General features: G+C 43.5%; 1 protein-coding gene across 1 annotated transcript; it reads left to right on the top strand.

Moving 5' to 3' along the window:
• Positions 1-8,817: 8,817 nt before the first annotated feature.
• LOC143888045 (uncharacterized) lies at positions 8,818-9,378 on the top strand. Its single transcript, XM_077392334.1, has one exon. The coding sequence runs from the start codon at positions 8,818-8,820 to the stop codon at positions 9,376-9,378; it is 561 nt and encodes a 186-aa protein (XP_077248449.1).
• Positions 9,379-20,809: the final 11,431 nt, after the last annotated feature.

Below are 20,809 nucleotides of genomic sequence, written 5' to 3'. Positions count from 1 at the left end.
TTCAACTAAAAAAAAAAATATAATAGTCCCCCATAGCTCTGTAAGGATTCACTCATCAAGTAAGTCATCCTCATCAAAATCCAGATCGAGGCAAGCTCCTCCATTTTCGCCACTTCCTGTAAATTACCAAATATGGATTTCATGAAAATGAATCCAAGCATTTGTGTAAAATACTAAAGTATCTAGTTCTACCAGAAAAACTTAGTACCATTTCATATTGGCTGAAAAAACAAATATCAGTAAGCATCAATGTCAAGTTTCATTCAAGAACAAGACCTTAATAGTTTCTTTTCCAAAGAACCATTCCATGTTTCCATTTGGAATGTTACAACCATCATATCCAAATTGAGTTAAGTTGTATCATTAAGTTTGGAATGAAACAATCTTCCCCAAGAAGGACATGTCATCAAATGTGGAATGACATAAAGACAACTGTAAACATCATTGAAACATATCTACACAGTCTACACAGTCTCAGCCAAGAGAGGGAGATTCAAAAAATTCAAAATAACATGGATGTAGGTTAAGACATGCCTACACAGTCTTTAACCCCATCTTTCCCACAGTTTTGAATATTTGATCTTTGTTCAGCCCCTTCATAAAAGCCTCTGCCATATTATCCTTTGATCTCACATCAACCAAAGTGATAATACCTTGTTATATAAGATAATTCAGCGTGGAATGTTTCGGCCTGACATGTCTCCTCTTACCATTAAAGAGTGAGTTTTTCACAATCGTAATTGTAGCTTGATTATCACAGAACAAACTTAAAGAATTAATATTTAAAAGGGTCAATGAAATGTTGAGGATCAGATCTCTTATCCACTATGCTTCATCTCCGGCAGAAGCTAGAGCATAAAGTTCTGATTCCATAGATGACAGAGCAATACAAGTCTGTCACTTTGACTTCCATGCAATAGAGGCTCCACCCAGTGTAAATACATAACCACTGGTAGATTTACTATCTCCTAATCTTGAGCCCCCTAGAGCATAACCTTGAGTACCCTTAAGGTATCTCATCAGCCTCATAAGGGCATCCCAGTGCTCATGGCCAGGATTACTAGTGAAATGACTCAGCATGCCAACTGTAAAGGCTATGTCTGGTCTAGTTCAACTCATCGCATACACGAGACTACCAATCAGTTTAGAATATCCAACTGATTCACGCTGGCTCCTTCATTAGGTCTCAGCTTTTTGGTATAATCAAATGGTGTTTCAATCGGTTTACACTCACTGTATCCCCATGTAGAAAGTAGTTTCTCAATATAATAGGCTTCGCTAAGAGTGATCTTTTGCCTATCGAAACTTACTTTCATACCAAGAATGGTGTCTACCACACCAAGATCTTTCATGTCGAATTCTTTAGCCAACATTGATTTCACGTCACTCACTACAGAGAGATCGGAACCAAGAATCAACATGTCGTCTACATACAAGCAAATAATCGCAACCTTATTCGACACAGAGCGAAAGTAAAGGAATTTATCCGAGTAACTGGTCTGAAAACCAAAGCTCTTTACTACCTTGTCGAATTTCTGATGCCACTTTTTAGGTGCTTGGTTAAGACCATACAAAGATTTGATTAACTTATAAACTTTGTTCTCAAAACCTTCCATGACAAACTCTTCAGGTTCGTTCATGTAGATTTCCTCTGTGAGATCTCCATTAAGGAAAGCAGTCTTTACATCCATTTGATGCACAATATATTGCTCAATAGATGCCAAAGCAAGAAGAAATCTTATCGTAGACAATGACAGACCGGTGAGTAAACATCAAAGTAGTCTATCCCACTTACTTGTGTGTAGCCCTTAGCTACTAAACGTGCTTTATACCGAGCTATTGATCTGTCAGGATTAAGTTTCTTCTTCAAAATCCACCTACAGCCCACAATCTTAGCCCATTTTTGGCAAATCGACTAGATGCCAAGTTTGATTTTGTAACAGAGATCTCATTTCATTATCAATGGCTTCTGCCCACAACAAAGAGTCCCTAGATCTCATCGCTTCCTTATAGAATGATGGATCATTCTCTAAATGGTAGGTCACAAAGTCCTCACCAAAATTCTTGGGTACTCTATCTCGTGTAGAAACTTTTAAAGGTTCTGATTCAGAAATCAGTGTAGGACGGGTGTCAGAAATATTCTGTTGAGACTCTACAAGCGATTCTGTAACAATCTCAGTATCGCCAGATGACAACCATGATCTCTGATAAATTTATTTTCAAAGAATACTGCATCTCTAGATTCTATAACCATTTTAGTAGATAGATCCAAAAACTGATCAGCAGCACTATCTTTTGTACCACCTCGATAAGCACAAGTGTTGGTTCTAGGTTCTACCTTAGGTCTCCTAGGGTTTTGTATCCTCACATAAGTAATATAGCCCCAAGTCTTAAGAGTGTCATATCTACAAGGATGTTTGTGCCATAACTCATAAGGAGTAGAGGTTAACTTAGAGTGTGGTACTCTATTCAGAATGTGATTTGCAGTTAAAGCTGCTCTCCCCAATAGCTAGTAGGCATGCCAGCTGTCAATAACATAGAACATTTCAGTTAACGTTCTATTCTTACGTTCAGCTATGCCATTAGATTGAGACGAGTAAGGAGCAGTAGTTTCAAGTATTATGCCCTGAGAGGCACACAATTCCTTGAACTCTGTCAGAGTATATTCTCCTCCTCTATCACTCCTAAATCTCTTAATTTTCAAGTTCAATTAATTTTCAACACGATTCTTAAAAATTTTAAATTTATCAAAAGCTTCATCTTTCAATTTTAGGAGATAAATATGACAATATCTAGAAAAATCATCTATAAAAGTGATTAAATACTTCCGACCACCTCTAGTAGTGAAACTTTTAAAGTCACAGATGTTAGAATATATTAACTCAAGAAGTTGGGTGCTTCTAAAAACTGAAAGAAAAGGTTTTCTAGGGATCTTGGTTTGTGCACACACTTTACATTTGTCAAATCTAATCGATGTATGTAAAGGTATATTATAAGTAGCAAGTTGAACCATTTTTCTATAGTTCACATGTCCCAATCTATTGTGTAACAACTTAGGATCAATAAGACTTGAACTAACCTGACTAACGATTTCATTTGCTAAATTCAATCTATACATACCATCAATAAAAAATGCACAACCAAAATAATAAGAGTTAACAGATAAAGTTACTCTACCACCCCAAAAAATATGAACACATGCCAGCATTGTCTAAAAGACTAATAGAAATTAAATTCTTTTGAATAGCAGGAACTACTTTAAAATTTTTTAAAGTTAGTATTTTTCTTGAAGAAAGGACCAAGTACGCAATACTAGTGTGAGTCACCTCCGCCTCTGCTCAACTAGCTACTGTAACGGTCTCTTTCACGGCAACAACATCAACTACAAGTTTTTTAGAGTTGCAAACATGACAAGTGGCTCCTATATCTAACCACCAATCTGAAGAAGTACTGGCCTTACCATTTCCCAACATAGCAACAAAATGCTTAGGCTCAACCTTGTCCACCATCAGATGAGCCTTTTTCTGTGGTGTGTCGGATTTAGGCTTCTTAAGTATCCTACAATCTGCAGCAAAGTGACCCCATTCCCCACAGTTGTGGCACTTGCCCTTCTTTTTCCCAAAGATAGTCTTGTTGGCCTCCAACATGGGATTGTCACTTTTAGGTGACTTGGATTTCTTAGGAAATTGCTTCGAATTTGATACCGCGGTAGCAGCAGATTGTTATTGTCTAACCATCTCGAAGTTATTCCTGGCTCGATTCTCATATTTGATTCGAATGAATCCTTTGAGATCATCCAGTCTCACTTGCACCTTTTTCCTATACATTCAGTTTTAAAAGAATCCCATTGAGATTCATCAACTTCTACAGTCGAGTCGGCAAAGGTACTCAAAACGGTGTAAAGATAATTCATATATTTTAGACCGAATTGAGTCTTTCGCTTCCATGAATGAAATTCATATCCCCCAAACGATTGAAGTTTGAGCATCTCAAAAGGCATGGTGTTCTTATTCAGTGTATATTTCAGATGAAAGGAAAAATTGGAAAGAGTGCACCTGATTGGCGAAACTTAGAACCAAATCAAAGAACCGATCCGAGAATCAACTCCAAGTCTAGCTCTAAGAACCGAACCCAAGAAATAAATCCAAGCCAACTTTAAGAATCAATAGGATTCCGCAATGAGTAGGGCCAAAAAAATTTGAATATGGGTTTTTATACCCAACAGTGGGTTCGGCAAAGAGTTGTTGGACTCCAAGATGGTGTCAGCATTAGAAATTTCTCCAAACAGATTCGTACTAGAAAAGGTTTCTCCAAAAAGTAGTCACCAACCCCAACACATGTCACACCCTTTATGTTATTTCTTCTCTTCTCCACAGAGAAGTACCATCAACTACCGTTGACCAAATCAACACAGTTCTGACTAAAAGAGGAACTAACGAAGAAAGAGATGGTTGTTTAAAACATTCCAATAGAACGGCCACAACTTCTGGCAGAAGAGAATTGGGTTTATCCAAGAGGGATGATTGAGGTGGCTGCACCTGTGTATTCAACACTAGTTCCGGTTCTTGAAAATCGAGGAGAGGCTCACGTCGATTGTATCAGCAAAAGTAGGAGATCGTCCCTTGTTTCCTAACCGGCAGACACAGGTGGACGAATAGATGGAAATATAGAGAGAATTAGAGATTGTCCTTGATGGGATATAAATACGGCGCTGCTCTCAAATCTCGCCACGTGTCGCCCATGCACCAACGAAGCCTAAACCATCATGAGGAAAGGCGCTGGGAAACGGCAAGACCGTATGATTACGACACGTGTCACTTTCTCACTGTCCAAGCCTCATCATCACAAATTATGGAGGGGATCATCCGAAGCCACGCGCGCTGTTGGAACAGGAGAACGGCCCAATCCGGCAAAGGAAGGTTTTCTCTCCATAATGATGAAAAGGTCTGCACGCCACCCCTTAAAAGGGGGAGAAGGGAAGAAGAGTGAGGATCCGTTTTTTTTGGAAGACTTCCCTTAGATCTCCCACAAAACAACCAAGAAAGAAAGAGGCGAGGAAACAGCAGAGGAGGCCGGGAACTTAGCCCCACTCTCCCTGTTAGTCCCCTCCGACCCATCCACCCACACACCGAGAAAAGAACCTGCACCCTGGTCTTGGTAAACCTGATCGAACCCTCTCCTCTTCTCGCTGTCCTTTATATTGATTGGTCGAAGAATCTGACTTGGGTGTCGAAGTGGTCGTCTGGGACCCACCCCGGACCACCCTGACCCCTTTGTTTGTGATTGCAGACCCCGCGGAGGCTCTCTACCGACCGCGCGATCACAGACCCGGATTCCGACGCCATCATATTGGCGCCATCCATGGGACTCGTCGAGTATTGAACGCCTTACGGCGATGAAAAAACCTTACGCCCATGACATCCTCGACGAATGGGAGAGGGAAACGACATCCCCGTTCACCTCGGAGGTCTTAAAAACTCCAGTGGAAACAGGAATAGACCTCTCCCGTTTCGGTCTGTACGATGGGAGCACAGACCCTCTTGAGTTCCTCCAAATTTTCAAAAGGGTAATGACGCTCCGGGGCGCATCGGATGGATTTATGTGCAGAGCCTTTGCCTCCCTGTTAAGAAAGACTGCTAACGACTGGTACATGAGATTGGAGCCCGACTCCATCGCATCCTTCCACGAATTCGGAAGGAAGTTCAGCGCAAGATTCGCCAACAACCGCCTCCGCCACGATCCAGCGGATGCCCTCTTAGCCCTCCGACAAGGAAGAAACGAGACCCTAAGAGACTTCATGTTGAAATTCAACGCCGAGCTAGCCCAACTTTCCAAGATGGACGTCCAAATAGAGGTCGCAACACTGAAGCATGCCACCACCGACCCGAATCTCAAACTGCATCTTACCCTCAAGCCACCACGGGACCTACAGGAGCTTGAATCCAAGGCTGACAAATTTGTACGAGCAGAAGAAGCCTGCGCACGAGAACGGAGCCGGCCCGGCCCCGATGAAAGAAAAAGCAACGATGGCCGAAGGGCCGTGAGGCCACGGGCCGAGGTAAGACAAACGAGCCGGAACCCCGTCCCCGTCTTCGAAAGACTGGGAAGCGCCCCCCTGAAGGTTCCTCTCTCCCATGTCCTGCTGGCTATCAAAGATCAGGGTCTCCTGACCCCCCCAAGAGAATGGCCACGGACCCAAAGAAGCGGTACACAAGAAAGTTCTGCGAGTTCCACGGGGACCACGGCCACGAAACCGACCATTATTTCCACCTCCGGCTCCAGTTAGAAAAACTGGCCGAGGAAGGGCACCTAAATCAATATCTCAGGAGCCCTGTCGAAAACTCGCACGAGGCCCATCACCCCGCCGACGAACCCAGAAGCAGGCGTCAGTCACGTAGCCGGCGCCGGTCCAGTAGCCGACGCCGATCCACCAGCCGACGCCGATCCCCGAGCAGGCATTGCTCCCGGAGCAGACATCGATCCCACAGCAGGCACGACACACGCCACCCCCAGCGCCCCAAGAAAGAAGAGCCTCCTGAAAGGCCGCAGGCCCGCGAACAGCCGCCTACCATTATCGGAAAAATCAACATCATCGCGGGCGGACCCGCGGCGGGAGGACCAACAACAGCTGGTCGACGAGCGTACGCGGAGTGGGTGTTCTCCCTGGAGATGCCCTCCAAAAAGGCCCGTACAGATCCTCCCCATAAGGATCACGTCATCACTTTCTCCTCCGAAGACCTCAACGGACTACAAGTTCCACACGACGATGCACTGGTCGTCAGGCTAGTCGTCGCCAACTTCGACATAGGAAAAATTCTGGTTGACACAGGGAGCTCCGTCAATGTGCTACACCTCGGAACCTTTGAAGAGATGAAACTGGGCGAAGGGAGACTAGGACCCGCGGAGTACTACATCTACGGGTTCTCCGGGACGTCGGTACGGGTCAATGGCAAGATCGACTTACCCGTGACCTTTGGGACGTACCCCCTCCAAAAGACTATCTTGACCACCTTCATGGTCATGGACATACCTTTCACCTACAGCGCCATCATAGGGTGCCCCGCTCTGAGAAACTTGGGAGCGGTAGTCTCCACCCCCCACCTCAAAATTAAGTTCCCCACTCAAACCGGGATAGGAGAAGTTCGGGGGCAGCAGATGATAGCACGCCAATGCTACGCGACAAGCCTAAGAGGAAGCAACGCCCCGGCCGAAAACTTCACGATCGGGAGTGAAGACCCCCGGGAGCGGGCCCGCACGATCAGAGGAGAGCACGTCGAGGAGCTAGACTCCATCCCCATAGCCCAAGACCAACCGGAGAAACAAGTCCGGATTAGTTCCCTGCTGAGAGGCACCTTACGAGACCAAATGATCAGTTTCCTCAGAGCAAACAGAGACGTGTTCGCGTGGTCCGCTCAGGACATGCCTGGAATACCCAAGGAATTGGCCGTTCACATGCTAAACGTAAATCCGACCCTCAAACCCGTCCGACAAAAAAAAGAGGAACTTAGCAGTAGAACGCCAGACTCACATAAAAGCCGAAGTGGAGAAACTGCTACAAGCCGGATTTATCAGAGAGATCCGGTACCCCGAGTGGCTGTCAAATGTGGTCATGGTCAAGAAAGCCAGTGGGGACTGGCGGGCCTGTATAGACTTTACAGACCTAAACCGAGCCTGCCCGAAAGACCCTTACCCTCTCACACGTATAGACCAGCTCATCGACGCTACATCCGGGCACGAGCTCCTCACCTTCTTGGATGCCTTCTCCGGTTACAATCAGGTAAAAATGCATGAACCGGACATCTCGAAAACTGCGTTCATCACCGATCAAGGCATCTACTGCTATACCGTAATGCCCTTCTGGTTGAAAAATGCGGGGGCCACATACCAGCGGCTCGTGAACAAGCTGTTCCGGGAGTAGATCGAAAGGAACGTGGGGGTGTATTTTGATGACATGCTGGTAAAAAGCTTGGAAGCCTCCAAACACATCTCCGACCTTCAAGAAACCTTTGACACCCTGCGACGAGCCCGGATGAAGCTGAATCCCGCAAAATGCGCCTTCGGGGTGACTTCCGGGAAGTTCTTAGGGTTCATGGTTAGCCAGAGAGGCATCGAGGCCATCCCTGAAAAAATCCAGGCCATCCTGGACATGGAGCCCCCGACAACAGCGGTAGAAGTACAGCGGCTCGCAGGACGAATCACCGCCCTCGGCCGTTTCATGCCCAAGTCGGCGAAGAAATGTCAGCCCTTCTTCAAACAGCTAAAAAACATACGAGAATTCGAATGGACCCCGGCCTGTCAAGAAGCCTTTGACGCCTTGAAATAGTACCTTCAGACACTGCCCGTACTAGCCAAACCTGAGCCGGGGGAAGAACTATTTTTGTATCTGGCCGTCAGCCCTACGGCGGTAAGTGCGGTATTGGCCAAACAGAGCAACAAGAAGGAACACCCGGTGTACTATGTAAGCAAGACCCTCCACGGTGTGGAGGTCCGGTACTTGAACATAGAGAAATTTGCCCTCGCATTTGTCAGCGCCGCCCAGAAACTCTGCCCCTACTTCCAGGCCCATCCCATAATACTTTTGACTGACCAACCCCTCAGGAGGATTCTCCAAAAATCGGAGACCTCGGGCAGGATGGTAAGCTGGGCCGTCGATTTCGGAGAGTTCGACATACAGGTCCGACCAAGGCCGGCCATTAAATCCCAGGCCCTTGCCGACTTTATAGTGGAATCCACAGCCCCTGCCACGGAACCGGCAATAATGGAGGAGACCAGGGAACCCACCAAGCACACGGCTTGCGAGGACATGGGGCCGGCTCGATGGAACAGAGCGACGAGATTCACTGGAGCCTGCACGTTGATGGTTCAGCAGGAAAAACGGGACGCGGGACAGGAGTGGTCCTCCACGGCCCCGACGGATTCACAGTAGAATACACCCTCCGACTAGATTTCACAGCTCCCAACAACGAGGCTGAATACGAGGCCTTATTAGCAGGGCTAAGCCTAGCCGCGGAGCTCGGCGCACGGAAGTTAAAAGTCTATAGCGATTCCCAGCTGGTCGTCAATAAAGTAAATGGGGCATACGAGGCCAGCGGCCTCAGAATGAAGAGATACCTCCAGAAGGTAAACGAAAAGCTGCAGAGAATGGGAGAAGTTGAAATTCTCCAGGTACAGCGAGACATGAACAATCGAGCGGATGCTCTGTCAAAAATGGCCTCTGAAGAAACCCATGACTTCGGTACCGTGCTCACAAAAATACTGCTCCACCCCAGCATCAATGAGGTCCTAATCTTAGAAATTCCACCAGGACCAAACTGGATGGATCCCATCATGCGGTATCTAAAAGATGGGATACTACCCGAAGACAAGCTGGAGGCTTGACGCCGAACCGCAAAGGCCGCCCACTACGTGGTCCACGGACCCAGGCTGTACAAACGGTCATACACATGGCCGTACCTCCGATGCCTGGTGCCTTCCGAATCAGAGTACGCACTACGGGAGGTACACAAGGGAATCTGCGGAGACCACGCAGGGGGCAGGATCCTAGCGCAGAAGATTGTAAGGCACGACTACTTTTGGCCTACAATCCTCAGAGACGCCAAGGAATTCGTCAAAAAGTGCAGCCCGTGCCAGAGGTTTGCCACCACCCCCCGTCAACCAACCACCCCATACACCGTGGTGGCGGACCCCTGCCTTTCGCCATGTGGGACATGGACCTGCTCGGGCCGTTCCCAAAGGCCCCGGGGGGGCACACGATGTTATACGTCGCCATCGATTACTTCACCAAGTGGGTCGAAGTTAAAGCTGTGGCAAGGCCAAATTCAAAAGCAACAGAGAAGTTTTTTTATCATGACGTGGTCTGCCATTTCGGCATTCCAAGAATACTCGTAACAGACAACAGACCTCAGTTCGCGAGTGCTGAATTCGGCAGATTCTGTGATAATCTGAGCATCGAACACCATTTCGCCTCCGTAGCACACCCGCAGGCCAACGGACAAGTAGAGGTAACTGTAGACACCCCCATTTTGGTCTGCCTTAATCGATAAAGAAATTAGTGATTTTCTATCGGTTTTCCAATGTCTTTCCCTTTCCCGTGTCCGCCTCTTATGTTTTCTCAAATCTTTTCAATCATTTCCACAATGTTCTGCATTTTTCTTTTCGCCAAGTGTCGAGGAGAGTTATTCATAAGAATCAAAGCAAGAGAGAATTCGGACCCATATGCTTGGCCCGCATTGAGCATTTCTTATTCGAATGAGATCCCGCGTTGTGTCTTGCAATAATATTAACAAAGAATATGGGTTTTGAACTTATCTGGATCCAATGAATAAGATCAATTTCCGTGGTGGGCGTAGTGTATTTCTGCCAATCTGGTATGGACCCATTATTGTGAAAACTTAAAATTTAAAGTTGTGGCTCGTCAAATTGAACAATTTAGATCATCCAATGGGAATGACTTAGGGGGCCCATATTATGAGTGATCCAAGCCAATCACTTGATAGTCAGTTATTTGAACGGCTCGGATCAGCCCATTGAAATGATTTAAGAGGACACAACCTGTTTATGGTTATGGCCCATCCTTTGGATGGTTTGGATAGTCCCAAGAGAATGCTTTTGAGGGGTCAATACAGGTAATCCACTGATTTTTTATTTGGAAAGGGATCTTGGAAGTGGTGTTAAGAAAAAAAAAGAGGAATGACATTTGGACGATCAAGATGATGTTTAAACGAGGATATTAAGGTCTTTTTGGCCCACTTTCCTTGAGACAAGCATGTCACGTAGAGCTCCACTCTCACAAGGAAAGAAATTTATATGAGACTCTTTTCTTGGTAATCAATGTTTTTTTTTTTTAAAACAAAGTGACAGCAAGCTGCTATCTATGGTAACCAGGAGAATTAAGGCAACAATGGATCCTCCATTCCTCTTCCTCATACTTTCTCTTGAATGGTTTTGAACAACATACTATTGTTGATTGTTCCAGGGAATTAACATCTTTTGGAAAGTTAGTATTCTACGATGGAAAAAGGTGGATTCACCGAATTGATGGAGGAGAATTTTCGGCAACTTTAGATTTTTTGTAGGAAGGCTATTAAAAAGTTGAGAGAGGACAGACACCAGGAGGAAAAAAAAAAGAAAAAAAAAAGAAGACCGAGAGCAGGAGAGGCTCGCTCGGTTTCTCTTCTCCCCGACCCTCTCTTTGTTTTTACGATCCTCCCCACGCCCTCTGGTATTCCTCCTCACCATCTTTCATTCTGTCGCTCCATTTGTTTCCCATCTCCCCAATCTCTCTGCTTCTTCTTTTAAAAAAAAACAAAAAACAAAAAAACCAAAAAACAAAAAGAACAGAGTCTCGGTTTTCTTCAAAAACCGAGACATGTTTTGATTTTCTTTATCTCTCAATCCATGCCTCTCTCTCCCTTAATCTCTATCCCTCCCACACTCTGTTTTCTCACCCTCTTCAACCTCTCAACAGAAGCTCTACAGAAAGAAAAGAAAAAGAAAAGAAAAAGCTAAAAAACAGAGTCTCGGTTTTTCTTCAAAAAACCGAGACATATTTCTCTCTCTCCCTCATCTCTCTCTCTCTTTCTCTCTCTCTCTCTCTCTCTCTCTCTCTCTCTCTCTCTCTCTCTCTCTCCCACAGCTTTCTCTCGATCTCTCATACCCTCTGTTAACTCCCTCGAACTCTCCCTCCCTATCTCTCTCTTTCCCCATTCACAAAAAAAAAAAGCAAAAAAATGAGATACTCTGTTTTTTTCTCTCTCTTACTCTCATTCTTTCCGTTGTCTCTCTCTCTCTCTCTATCTCTATCTCTTTCTCTCTCTCTCTCTCTCATTCTATCTTTCTCTGTTCATCTCTTTCTCTCTCACTTCTCTCTGTTACTCTCGTTCTCTCTCTCTCTCTCTGTTACTCTCTCTCTCTATCTCTCTCTCAAATACTCTCTACCACTCTCACACTCTCCGTCCATATCACTCGATCTCTCAAGTGAGAAAAACAAAAGAAAAAAAAACAAAGAAATTGAGAAAGAAAGCGGAAGCGGATCGTGCGGCGGCGGGATTTTCGAATTTTTCGGCTCTCGGATTCGGCGAGGATCTTGATCTAAGGTAGGTGCACAATTCTCAGATTTTTCCAGGATTATTTGGCATTTTTTATGAATTTTGCATGGTTTTTAGCATTTAATTAAATGTAATTCAATATTAAATGTGTGAGCTAAAAATCATGATCTACATGAGTGTTTCAAATCCATTTCGTTCCAAAATTTAATACGATGTTCTACTTAAATAGAGTAAAATAACTATCGGATCGGATCAGACATTGGTTCAACGGTTTTTTAGAATTTGAGTGAAGAGTAGAATTTTATTTAAAATATTGGCTGAGAAATTACGAAATTCGAAAAACTAGCCATCTCAGGATGATCTATTTTCTGGAATTTTAAATTTTTCTTGTGTTCATCACATCAGAACAAGGTTTGAGGACGTTTTCCGGAGTTGTAATTTTCTCGAAAATCGTGTTTTAAAAATAGAAAACTCTTCAAAAATATCTTTTCGACGAAGAAAAATAAAATATATACTAAACGAATGCTAAAATTAATGAAATTTCGTGAAAAACTAATATAATACTGGTACATTCTAACATAAATTGTTGAGAATTTTTGGAATTAATTTGGTATATTATTTTATGCTTTCTTTGCAAATTATCATATTTTGGGAGAATTTTTACAGATATCAGATCAGAGATAAAATTCCCAAAAGTTTTACAGTAGTCTCATGTTCCATATTTCTAGTTTCTGTAAACGTTTCAAGTGATTTAGATCTTGTTTCATATGGGATGTAGTGTTAATTCATAATCTGGTCTGAAAATTGAAAAATTCCAAATTGTTAGTAAATAGTTTCTAAAATTCATGCAAATCTCACAGCAAGCTATTTTCACTTATATCTTACTACTGTAGAAATTTCATTGAATTTAGATGGGCATTTCTAGTAGTTTATGTGTTATTTTTGCAATCTGGTCTTATTGTTGTTAAATCAAAATTAAATATGAGCTTAATGTAAAAATCTGGAAAATTCATCCAGTAAGCTACATGCATTCTCATCTTGCTGCTGTAGAAATTTCGATTCATTTCGAATTCGTTTACAACAATTTCACTTGTAAAATCACTCATATGGTTTAAAATTGATAAAATCCATTAAAAAATTGAAATTAATTGAAAATCATCTTAAAGAACCTTAAATCTCTGTCACATATTAAACTCCTTAATCTATTGAAACAGAAATTTTAGGATCATTAGATTTCCCTGGAAAAATGGCCAGTGCATCCATAATCGTATCCCAATTGCACTCGATCTTTGACAATTTGAATATTTAAGCTATAGCATGTTGTTGGCTCTGAGGTTACTGTCCACGGAAATACTGAGATATGCCAGGCAATAAGGTGCTATAACGTAAGTATTAAATTGCACAAGGAAAGAGCGCACGATTCCCTTCCTTGGATGCTATTCTGGGCCGAAATTGGTGAACCCTAGAACCATTGGTAATCCTTGAATGTCCAGAAACTGAAAATCCTTGAAATCTGAAATTCATTAACCTCGAGAATTTAAATCGATTTGTCTTGTGTCTTTCGGAACCGTTGGATCGCGGTTTCCGTCGTAAGAACCATTAGAGCCCAATTTAGGAACACTGGTGTCAGGTCGTGTCCTAGGTTTTAGGGAGTCTTAGGTTTTAGGGAGTCCTAGAGTTACGAGTCCAGCCTCATCACGGACGCTTGCTATGAATAGCAACCGTGCCCTAGGTCTAGTCACACTAGTCACCCAATCTTTCCCTAGGACAAGCCTAGTAAATTAGGATGTAGGCTAACCTGCATTAGTCTAAGGAACAACTTGCATTTAGATAAGAATCATATAACATCTTAGATGAAATCCTAGGATAATAAAATCCTCAACTTGAATTAAATAACTTCTCCTAAAACTGTTGAAACAGTCAATCCCATCTAGGTCGGTGTCTTAGTTGAGTTAGGCATAAGTAGCTTAGCTTAGGTACACCGAACTACGTCGACTCTGATCCCAGTGAGGCTTGGGTACGTAGGCAGCTTGGATGTCTGATGGCATACCAACCGCGAGTCGGGTTCACAACAAATTGTGGGGTTTTGTATATTTATTTGCTTGTAAATGCTTAATTAAATCACTTAGGACTTTCCATGAAATTAGAAATTTAGGAGAACTTTCACTTAGATTGAATCCAGGCAAATTAAGAAATCAAGATACACATTTAGGATTCACATTGAAATTAGATCATAGGATGCCTGTCACATAGCTAGCACATTAACATAGAGTTGAATGAGCAATTTAAAATAAATTTAAAAGAGTTAGCTTTTGGAATCGAAGACCGATTATCTGGCAGGAATGGTGCATGTGGTGGATAACTCCACATACCTTCCATTCTCGTAACCAGGTAGCGAGTCTAGATTGTGGTTAATTTCGGGTCCTACATCCCACATCTAGGTGGCGACTCTGTCAGTCTCTTTTGTGTGGATTTCGAATTGCCTTACTGATCCCAAGTCCACATAAAAGATGAATTAAAACTAATAATAAAATGCACACGCCAATCGCGTGGGTATGAGAGACCAAGAGAAGGCGTTGCGGCTCGCCCCCCACCCCTCTCGCGGGATCGGGTCCCACAGTTTGGCGACTCTGCTGGGGACCACCTAACTTCATTACAATTCCAAAGGCTAATTCATTTGAATTTAATTTAACTGGCTCATAAAAACTCTATACTTGTTAGATTAGTTTGTCTTATTTTATTTTCTCATCACATTTTACTCGAACTTAATCTAACAAAACCTGAAGGCATCATAGATTGCGCAAACATATTGCACACACTTACATCACTTGCATCTAAACCCTTGCATCTCACGTGCACACACGTCCTATTTTAGGTACCCGGAGTGTTATCTAGCATGGTTGACTGGGATTTCATCACCTGGTGCCTCTGTGCTAGAGAAGCATTCCACCCTTAGCCTAGTACCTTTATGGTACGTAAACAGATCTCTTGTTCACATACTGATACGCCGGACACTGGTACAATATATCGAACATGGATTCGCGCTAAGGGAATTCTTGGCCTTACCCCTAGATTAACCCACACATGCATGTAGAATACGAACACACGTGCATCACGTGTTTGAGCCTAGTTTAGGATATCCTACCCATTTGTGTCTAGATTAGGCCGTAGTCCATCTTCCAATGGCTACGATCGGTCCTTAGATACACGAACAAAGTCATGAGTCGAGATTCTCTCTCCACTTCGATAGATTAGGATTAGGGTTGATGCCTTCAGGTAACATTGTTAAAATGTGCGAAGATTAAAAAACTTTCCCTTTGGGGTTAGGATATAAATCCCATCATTTCCAAAGATCTCATAGGATTAGTCATTCATGATCTATCAGTTGAAAGCAATCCTATGCTATCTCATCTCATCTCTTGATCGTACGATTTTCAATCTTCTATTATGTGATTCGATCATGTATCGATACTTTCTTTATACTGGCAGGAACTTATCCCAATCTCGTGTTCATGTAATCCTGATCATTCTTGTATCCTTTCTCTTGGCTTACAGGCACCATGTCAACTCGTACAATTCTTGATTGGATCCGTGGTACATTAAGAGAATCCCATATCTATGCCATAAGTGAGCAAGAGAAAAATCTCTTCGGCTATGTGGCGACCATTAAGCTCGATTGGAGATTACTCTATGCCGCATCAGAGTGTTGGGATCCCGATCATCATGTCTTCCGTTTTGGCAACCAAGAGATGTGTCCCACCTTTGAAGAATGGTGTGCCTTATTGGAGTATCCTGTAGATGGCCCTTTAGTGAAGCCATCCTGTGTTCCAGATTATCGTCCTTTGTTCCTTCGCTTAATGAATAATCCAGATGAATCCATGAACTCTTTCATGAAAGGCCAAGAGGTGTCGATGCAACATCTGATTGACATTTACCCTCCTATTGGACACATTGGTGCTGTTGATATTCAAAAAGCCCGACGACGCGCTTTGAGATTCTGCTCCTTTGCTAGGTTCCTCACTGTCCAGCCTTTTCGCTTTGCGTCAGCTGTTCTTCTGGACCTCGTTGATCAAATAGATCGTGGCGCCAATCCAATTCCTACTATGCTTGCAGAAACCTTCAATGGATTGGATGATATGGCTCGTCTTCGTGCCAGCTCAGGTCCAGGCTCTTATGTTCGCTCATTCGTTGGTTCTTTCTCAGGATGTCCTGCTTTACTTCAGGTGTGGTTATGCCACAAGCTAAAAATCGTAGCTCCTATGCATTTTGATCATACGTTATACACCTTCAGTGAATGGCGTCATGATGTTTCCTTTGATCATAAAAGCGATTGGGTTGAATGGTTAAATTCTCGCCAACAAGATCAGATTTATTGGCAAATTCCTGGAATTCAAGAAGCTGTCTTCAACACCGGAGAAGCTAACTACGTTCGCCTTCTTGGTCTCAAAAAGACTTCCTTCTATGTTCCTGCCAGGATTCAGCGTCAGTATGGAAGGGAGCAATCCATTGCGCCTCCCCTTCGTCATTTCTAGCCGCCTGAGGATCTCAAGCCCAAGATTGTCAAAGCTGTTTCATCTGCTTGGGATGTCAGGATCATCAAACCTCTAAAAGAGTCAGCTAAGCAAGATTGTCGTCCAAAGAAGAAGTCTAAAAAGAATGCTTAGTTCCATGTTTAATCTTATCCGTTTATCTTTGAAAGATTGAACCATGTACTCAAATTTTAATGATTGATCAATAAAGTTCATATTTCTCTTTCATTATCCTAGTCTATGCATGCGTCATTGTTTACTTCTTTCCGTGATTTTAAAATGTGTCTTTCAAATATTACAGGGCAGTAAACACCATAGCTAACCCCACTGCTCCTTGGGTTCGGGTCTCTTCACGATTGGAGAGGAATTCTGTCTCTCCACCACCCTCTCTGAGAACCCCAGCATCTCCTTCTTTCTCATCCTCACCAATGGCTGATAACCAAGATGGCCTTCCACCTGCTGCTATTACCGATACTCTTACCTTGATTCTTCAGCAGCTTTAAGAACTCAAAGAGGAGAACCGAGTTATCAAGGCTCAGCTTTCTGAAAAGTTGGGACCGTCGTTGTCCAAGGATAAAGGGCCTATGCACCAAGCAGCTACTTCAGCAACACCTGCCCAACCAGTGTTCATCAATATCCCTGATAAAGCCGAAGAAGACTTAGAAAGAGAGCAGTACAACGAGGATCGCAGTAGGCCTTCTCAATTCATGGTTGATAAATCTGTTATGGAGAAATTAGAGACTCTTACCAGGAAAGTTCAAGACATTCAGTTTCAAGACCAGGGTGGTTTCAATCCCAGTGATCTTACTCTATTTCCCGAAATCCGCCTTCCTGCTAATTTTCAAATGCCCGATTTCGACAAATATGATGGTGTGGGTTGTCCAATCACACATTTGCAAATGTTCACCATCATGTGTCAGCCTCAAGACTTATCTCCTGAGCAAATGACTCAATTGTTCCAAGTTTCCCTAACCAAAGTTGCTAGGAGATGGTTCATGGTCTTGGACAAGACTCGTTACAGAACATGGAAGGATATCAGCGAACAATTCATCAGGCAGTTCAAATATGATGATGGGACAAAAATCACCAGAAATGATTTAGAGAGAACAAAGCAAGACTCGAGGGAATCCTTTCTGATTTTTGTGAAAAGATGGAGGAGAATAGCAGCTCAGATGATGGAGCACCCGTGTGAAGAAGAGCAGGTTCAAATAATCATGAAAAATATTCCCCCCCAACTCCAGTATCACATGTCATTGCAATACTATCCAGACTTCAAACACTTCATTGTGGCTGGCACCCAGATAGAGGAGGCTATGGCTCAAGGTGTATTTAACCGTAGCAACCCAAACCCCAGAGACTTCAAAAAGTCCCCTCCAGCCCAAGTCAGTAGCATCTCTCGTTCCAATGCTCAGTCCTCCAAATCCCAAGAACCTGTCGTAATGGACTATGCTCAACTCGCGACCGCACCTCGGCAACAAACCCGGGTAGAATTTACCCCTCTCCCCATTCCGTCTTTAGAGGTGCTTAAGCAGTGTCTGGCTTCAGGTCGCATAACCCTACTTGCCATCCGGCCTCCACCCAATCCTCTACCTGCAAATTGGCGAGCTGACCTACACTGTGAGTACCACAGAGGTCCTGGTCATCTTACTGACAACTGCATTGCCTTGAAATATAGAATCCAGAAACTCATTGATGAGAAAGTCATTGCATTCCAGCCAAGACCCAATGTCACCCAAAACCCGCTACCTAGTCATGCTAACCCTCCTGCTGCCGTTAATGCCATAACCATAGGAGATTCTGAGTTTGACCCTCTCACCCTCATATGTGCCTTAGAACCCATTTCTGAACCCCAAATCATATTCTGTGATGAATCATACCTAAGAGAGTCTGTACCTCCCTTGGTAATCACCTATGAGCCACAAGTCCCTCAAGTCATCACTTATGATGAGCCAGAATTAGATGAAGTCAGACATATTACAAGGGGCGGAAGAATTTTCAAACCTGCTGAATTAAGAGTCGAAAATCCAGGGGCATTGGCTCGAGGAGAAGAGCCGCAATATGTGAAAGATCCAGGTGATGAAGTTGTGCAGCAGTTGAAGAAAACTCAGGCTGTTATATCTGTATGGGGATTATTGATAGCATCAAAGAAACACAGAGAGGCTGTGTTGAAAGAGTTGAATACCACACAGGTATCCTCAGAGATATCTCCGGAGCAACTGGCTGAAGTTGTTGCTCTAACCCAGGCCACCAGGGCCATTAGTTTCTTAGATCAGGAGCTGCCTCCTCAAGGTCGGAATCATGCTAGAGCCCTTCATGTCACTATTGTCTGTGGAGGCAAGAAAGTACCATCTGTGTTGGTAGATAACGGATCCGCATTGAATGTGTGCCCATTGAGAACTGCCATTACCTTGGGTTTTGGTCCCACTGATTTTGCCGAATCAACCCTTGGTATCCTCGCATATGACAACACCCGCAGAAATGTGGTCGGAGTCCTTACCACCAAGATTGTTGTAGGCGGTCAAGAATTTGAGGTTGAGTTTCAAGTTATTGATATCAAGGCCTCGTTTAATATGCTTCTGGGACGTCCCTGGTTGCATAAGGAAGGTGCTGTTGCTTCAACCCTTCACCAAAAACTGAAGTTCATCAAAGATGGGAAGTTGTTCACTGTCAGAGGTGACGAAGAGCCAGAAATAGGGCAGATAATAGGAGAAACCTTGATCCTTCCAGTTGCAAAAGCAGATGACTACAACTTGAATGGTTTCGCATTCGACGTTGCTGCTATTTCTTATGAGGATGCCTCTCGGGAGGAGTTGTGTTTGTCGTTTTCCATCAGTCCTGTGGTGGCCAAGATGATGAGAAAAATGAAGTACTTCCCTGGTATGAATTTGGGCCGTGATCCAAGCAAGGCATCTCACTGGCGCCCAATCAAAGCAAACCATGGAATTTTCGGTCTTGGATATGTACCTACTGAGGAGGAGGAGGAAGCCATGGAAGAATTGTTGAAATTAAAGGAAGAAATCCGTCGCACCGGAAGGGTACTCCCAATGGCTCCATATTCCTTATCAATGAATGGTCATTTTATCAAAGAAGGTGAGACCTCTACATACTATGGGTTTTCTGAACCATGGTATGACTCAGTGACAGGGATCACGATACCTGGTTTTGAAATATTCAGTGGCCTTGCTCTCCCAGAAACAGAACCGCCAATATATTATGTTGAGAAAGCTGTTGAGGACTGGTTAGTCTACCTTGAGCCAGAGGTGCTGGGATCTTTGTTTAAGGAAAATGTGCCTGATGTTGATTACTATTCTGAAGAGCAAGAAGAGACAGATTGTGAAGATGTGTTGGTGGCAGTTATTCAGAGTAATGATACCTTTACTGAACCTCAGAGTCAGATTGCACCTGCAACAGAAAATCTTTCAAACTGGAGTTCTGATGTTTTTCCATCTTATTTTATTGCTAAGTCAAGTCTAGTCAAGTCAATTGAATCAGTGTCAGTGCCTATTCTAGGTGAGTCATTTTCTGATTTTATTTACTATGTGAATCCTGAGCCTGTTTAGGATGAGTCCAATGATAATAATGTAATTTCTTTCAATTCAATGAAATCTGATTCTCAGTATGTCTCTGTGTTTGCTTCTGACTTTAATAATGATAACACTCCCTCCTCAGACGAGGAAGAAGGGATCGACGAAACTCCCCTTGAATTGCAGCATATGCTCAAACAAGAGGAGGAGCGCCGAGCCCAGCCTCTTAAAGATGAAATCGAAATTATAAACATCAGAACAGAAGATTTAATACAGGAAATACGAATTGGAAATACTCTATCCTCTGAAGAGTGCGATGAATTAATAAACCTACTTAAGGAATATAAAGAAGTTTTTGCCTGGTCCTACAAAGATATGCCCGGGTTGAGCGAAGACATTGTTCAGCACAAGCTACCTTTGTTGCCAGGAATTAAACCAAAAAAGTAGAAGCTAAGGAGAATGAAGCCCGAGTGGGTCTTGAAAGTAGAGGAAGAGGTTACTAAGCAGTTGAATGCTGGATTTTTGCAAGTGGTGGAATATCCAGAATGGCTCGCAAATATAGTACCTGTACCGAAGAAAGATGGAAAAGTGAGAATGTGTGTAGATTTCAGGGATTTGAACAAGGCAAGTCCAAAAGATGATTTTCCTCTACCACATATCGATATCCTGGTAGACAACACGGCCGGACATGAATTACTATCTTTCATGG

Source organism: Tasmannia lanceolata, unplaced genomic scaffold (genome assembly GCF_043159265.1).
Source record: "Tasmannia lanceolata isolate RefF3 unplaced genomic scaffold, GAP_Taslan_0.1 ptg000002l, whole genome shotgun sequence".
Lineage (NCBI taxonomy): Eukaryota > Viridiplantae > Streptophyta > Magnoliopsida > Canellales > Winteraceae > Tasmannia > Tasmannia lanceolata.
This window is presented reverse-complemented; position numbering and strand designations above follow the sequence as displayed.

What these genes read in the sequence shown, in the direction of transcription:
- LOC143888045 (XM_077392334.1), top strand. Translation starts at nt 8,818, where the DNA reads ATGGAACAGAGCGACGAGATTCACTGGAGCCTGCACGTTGATGGTTCA.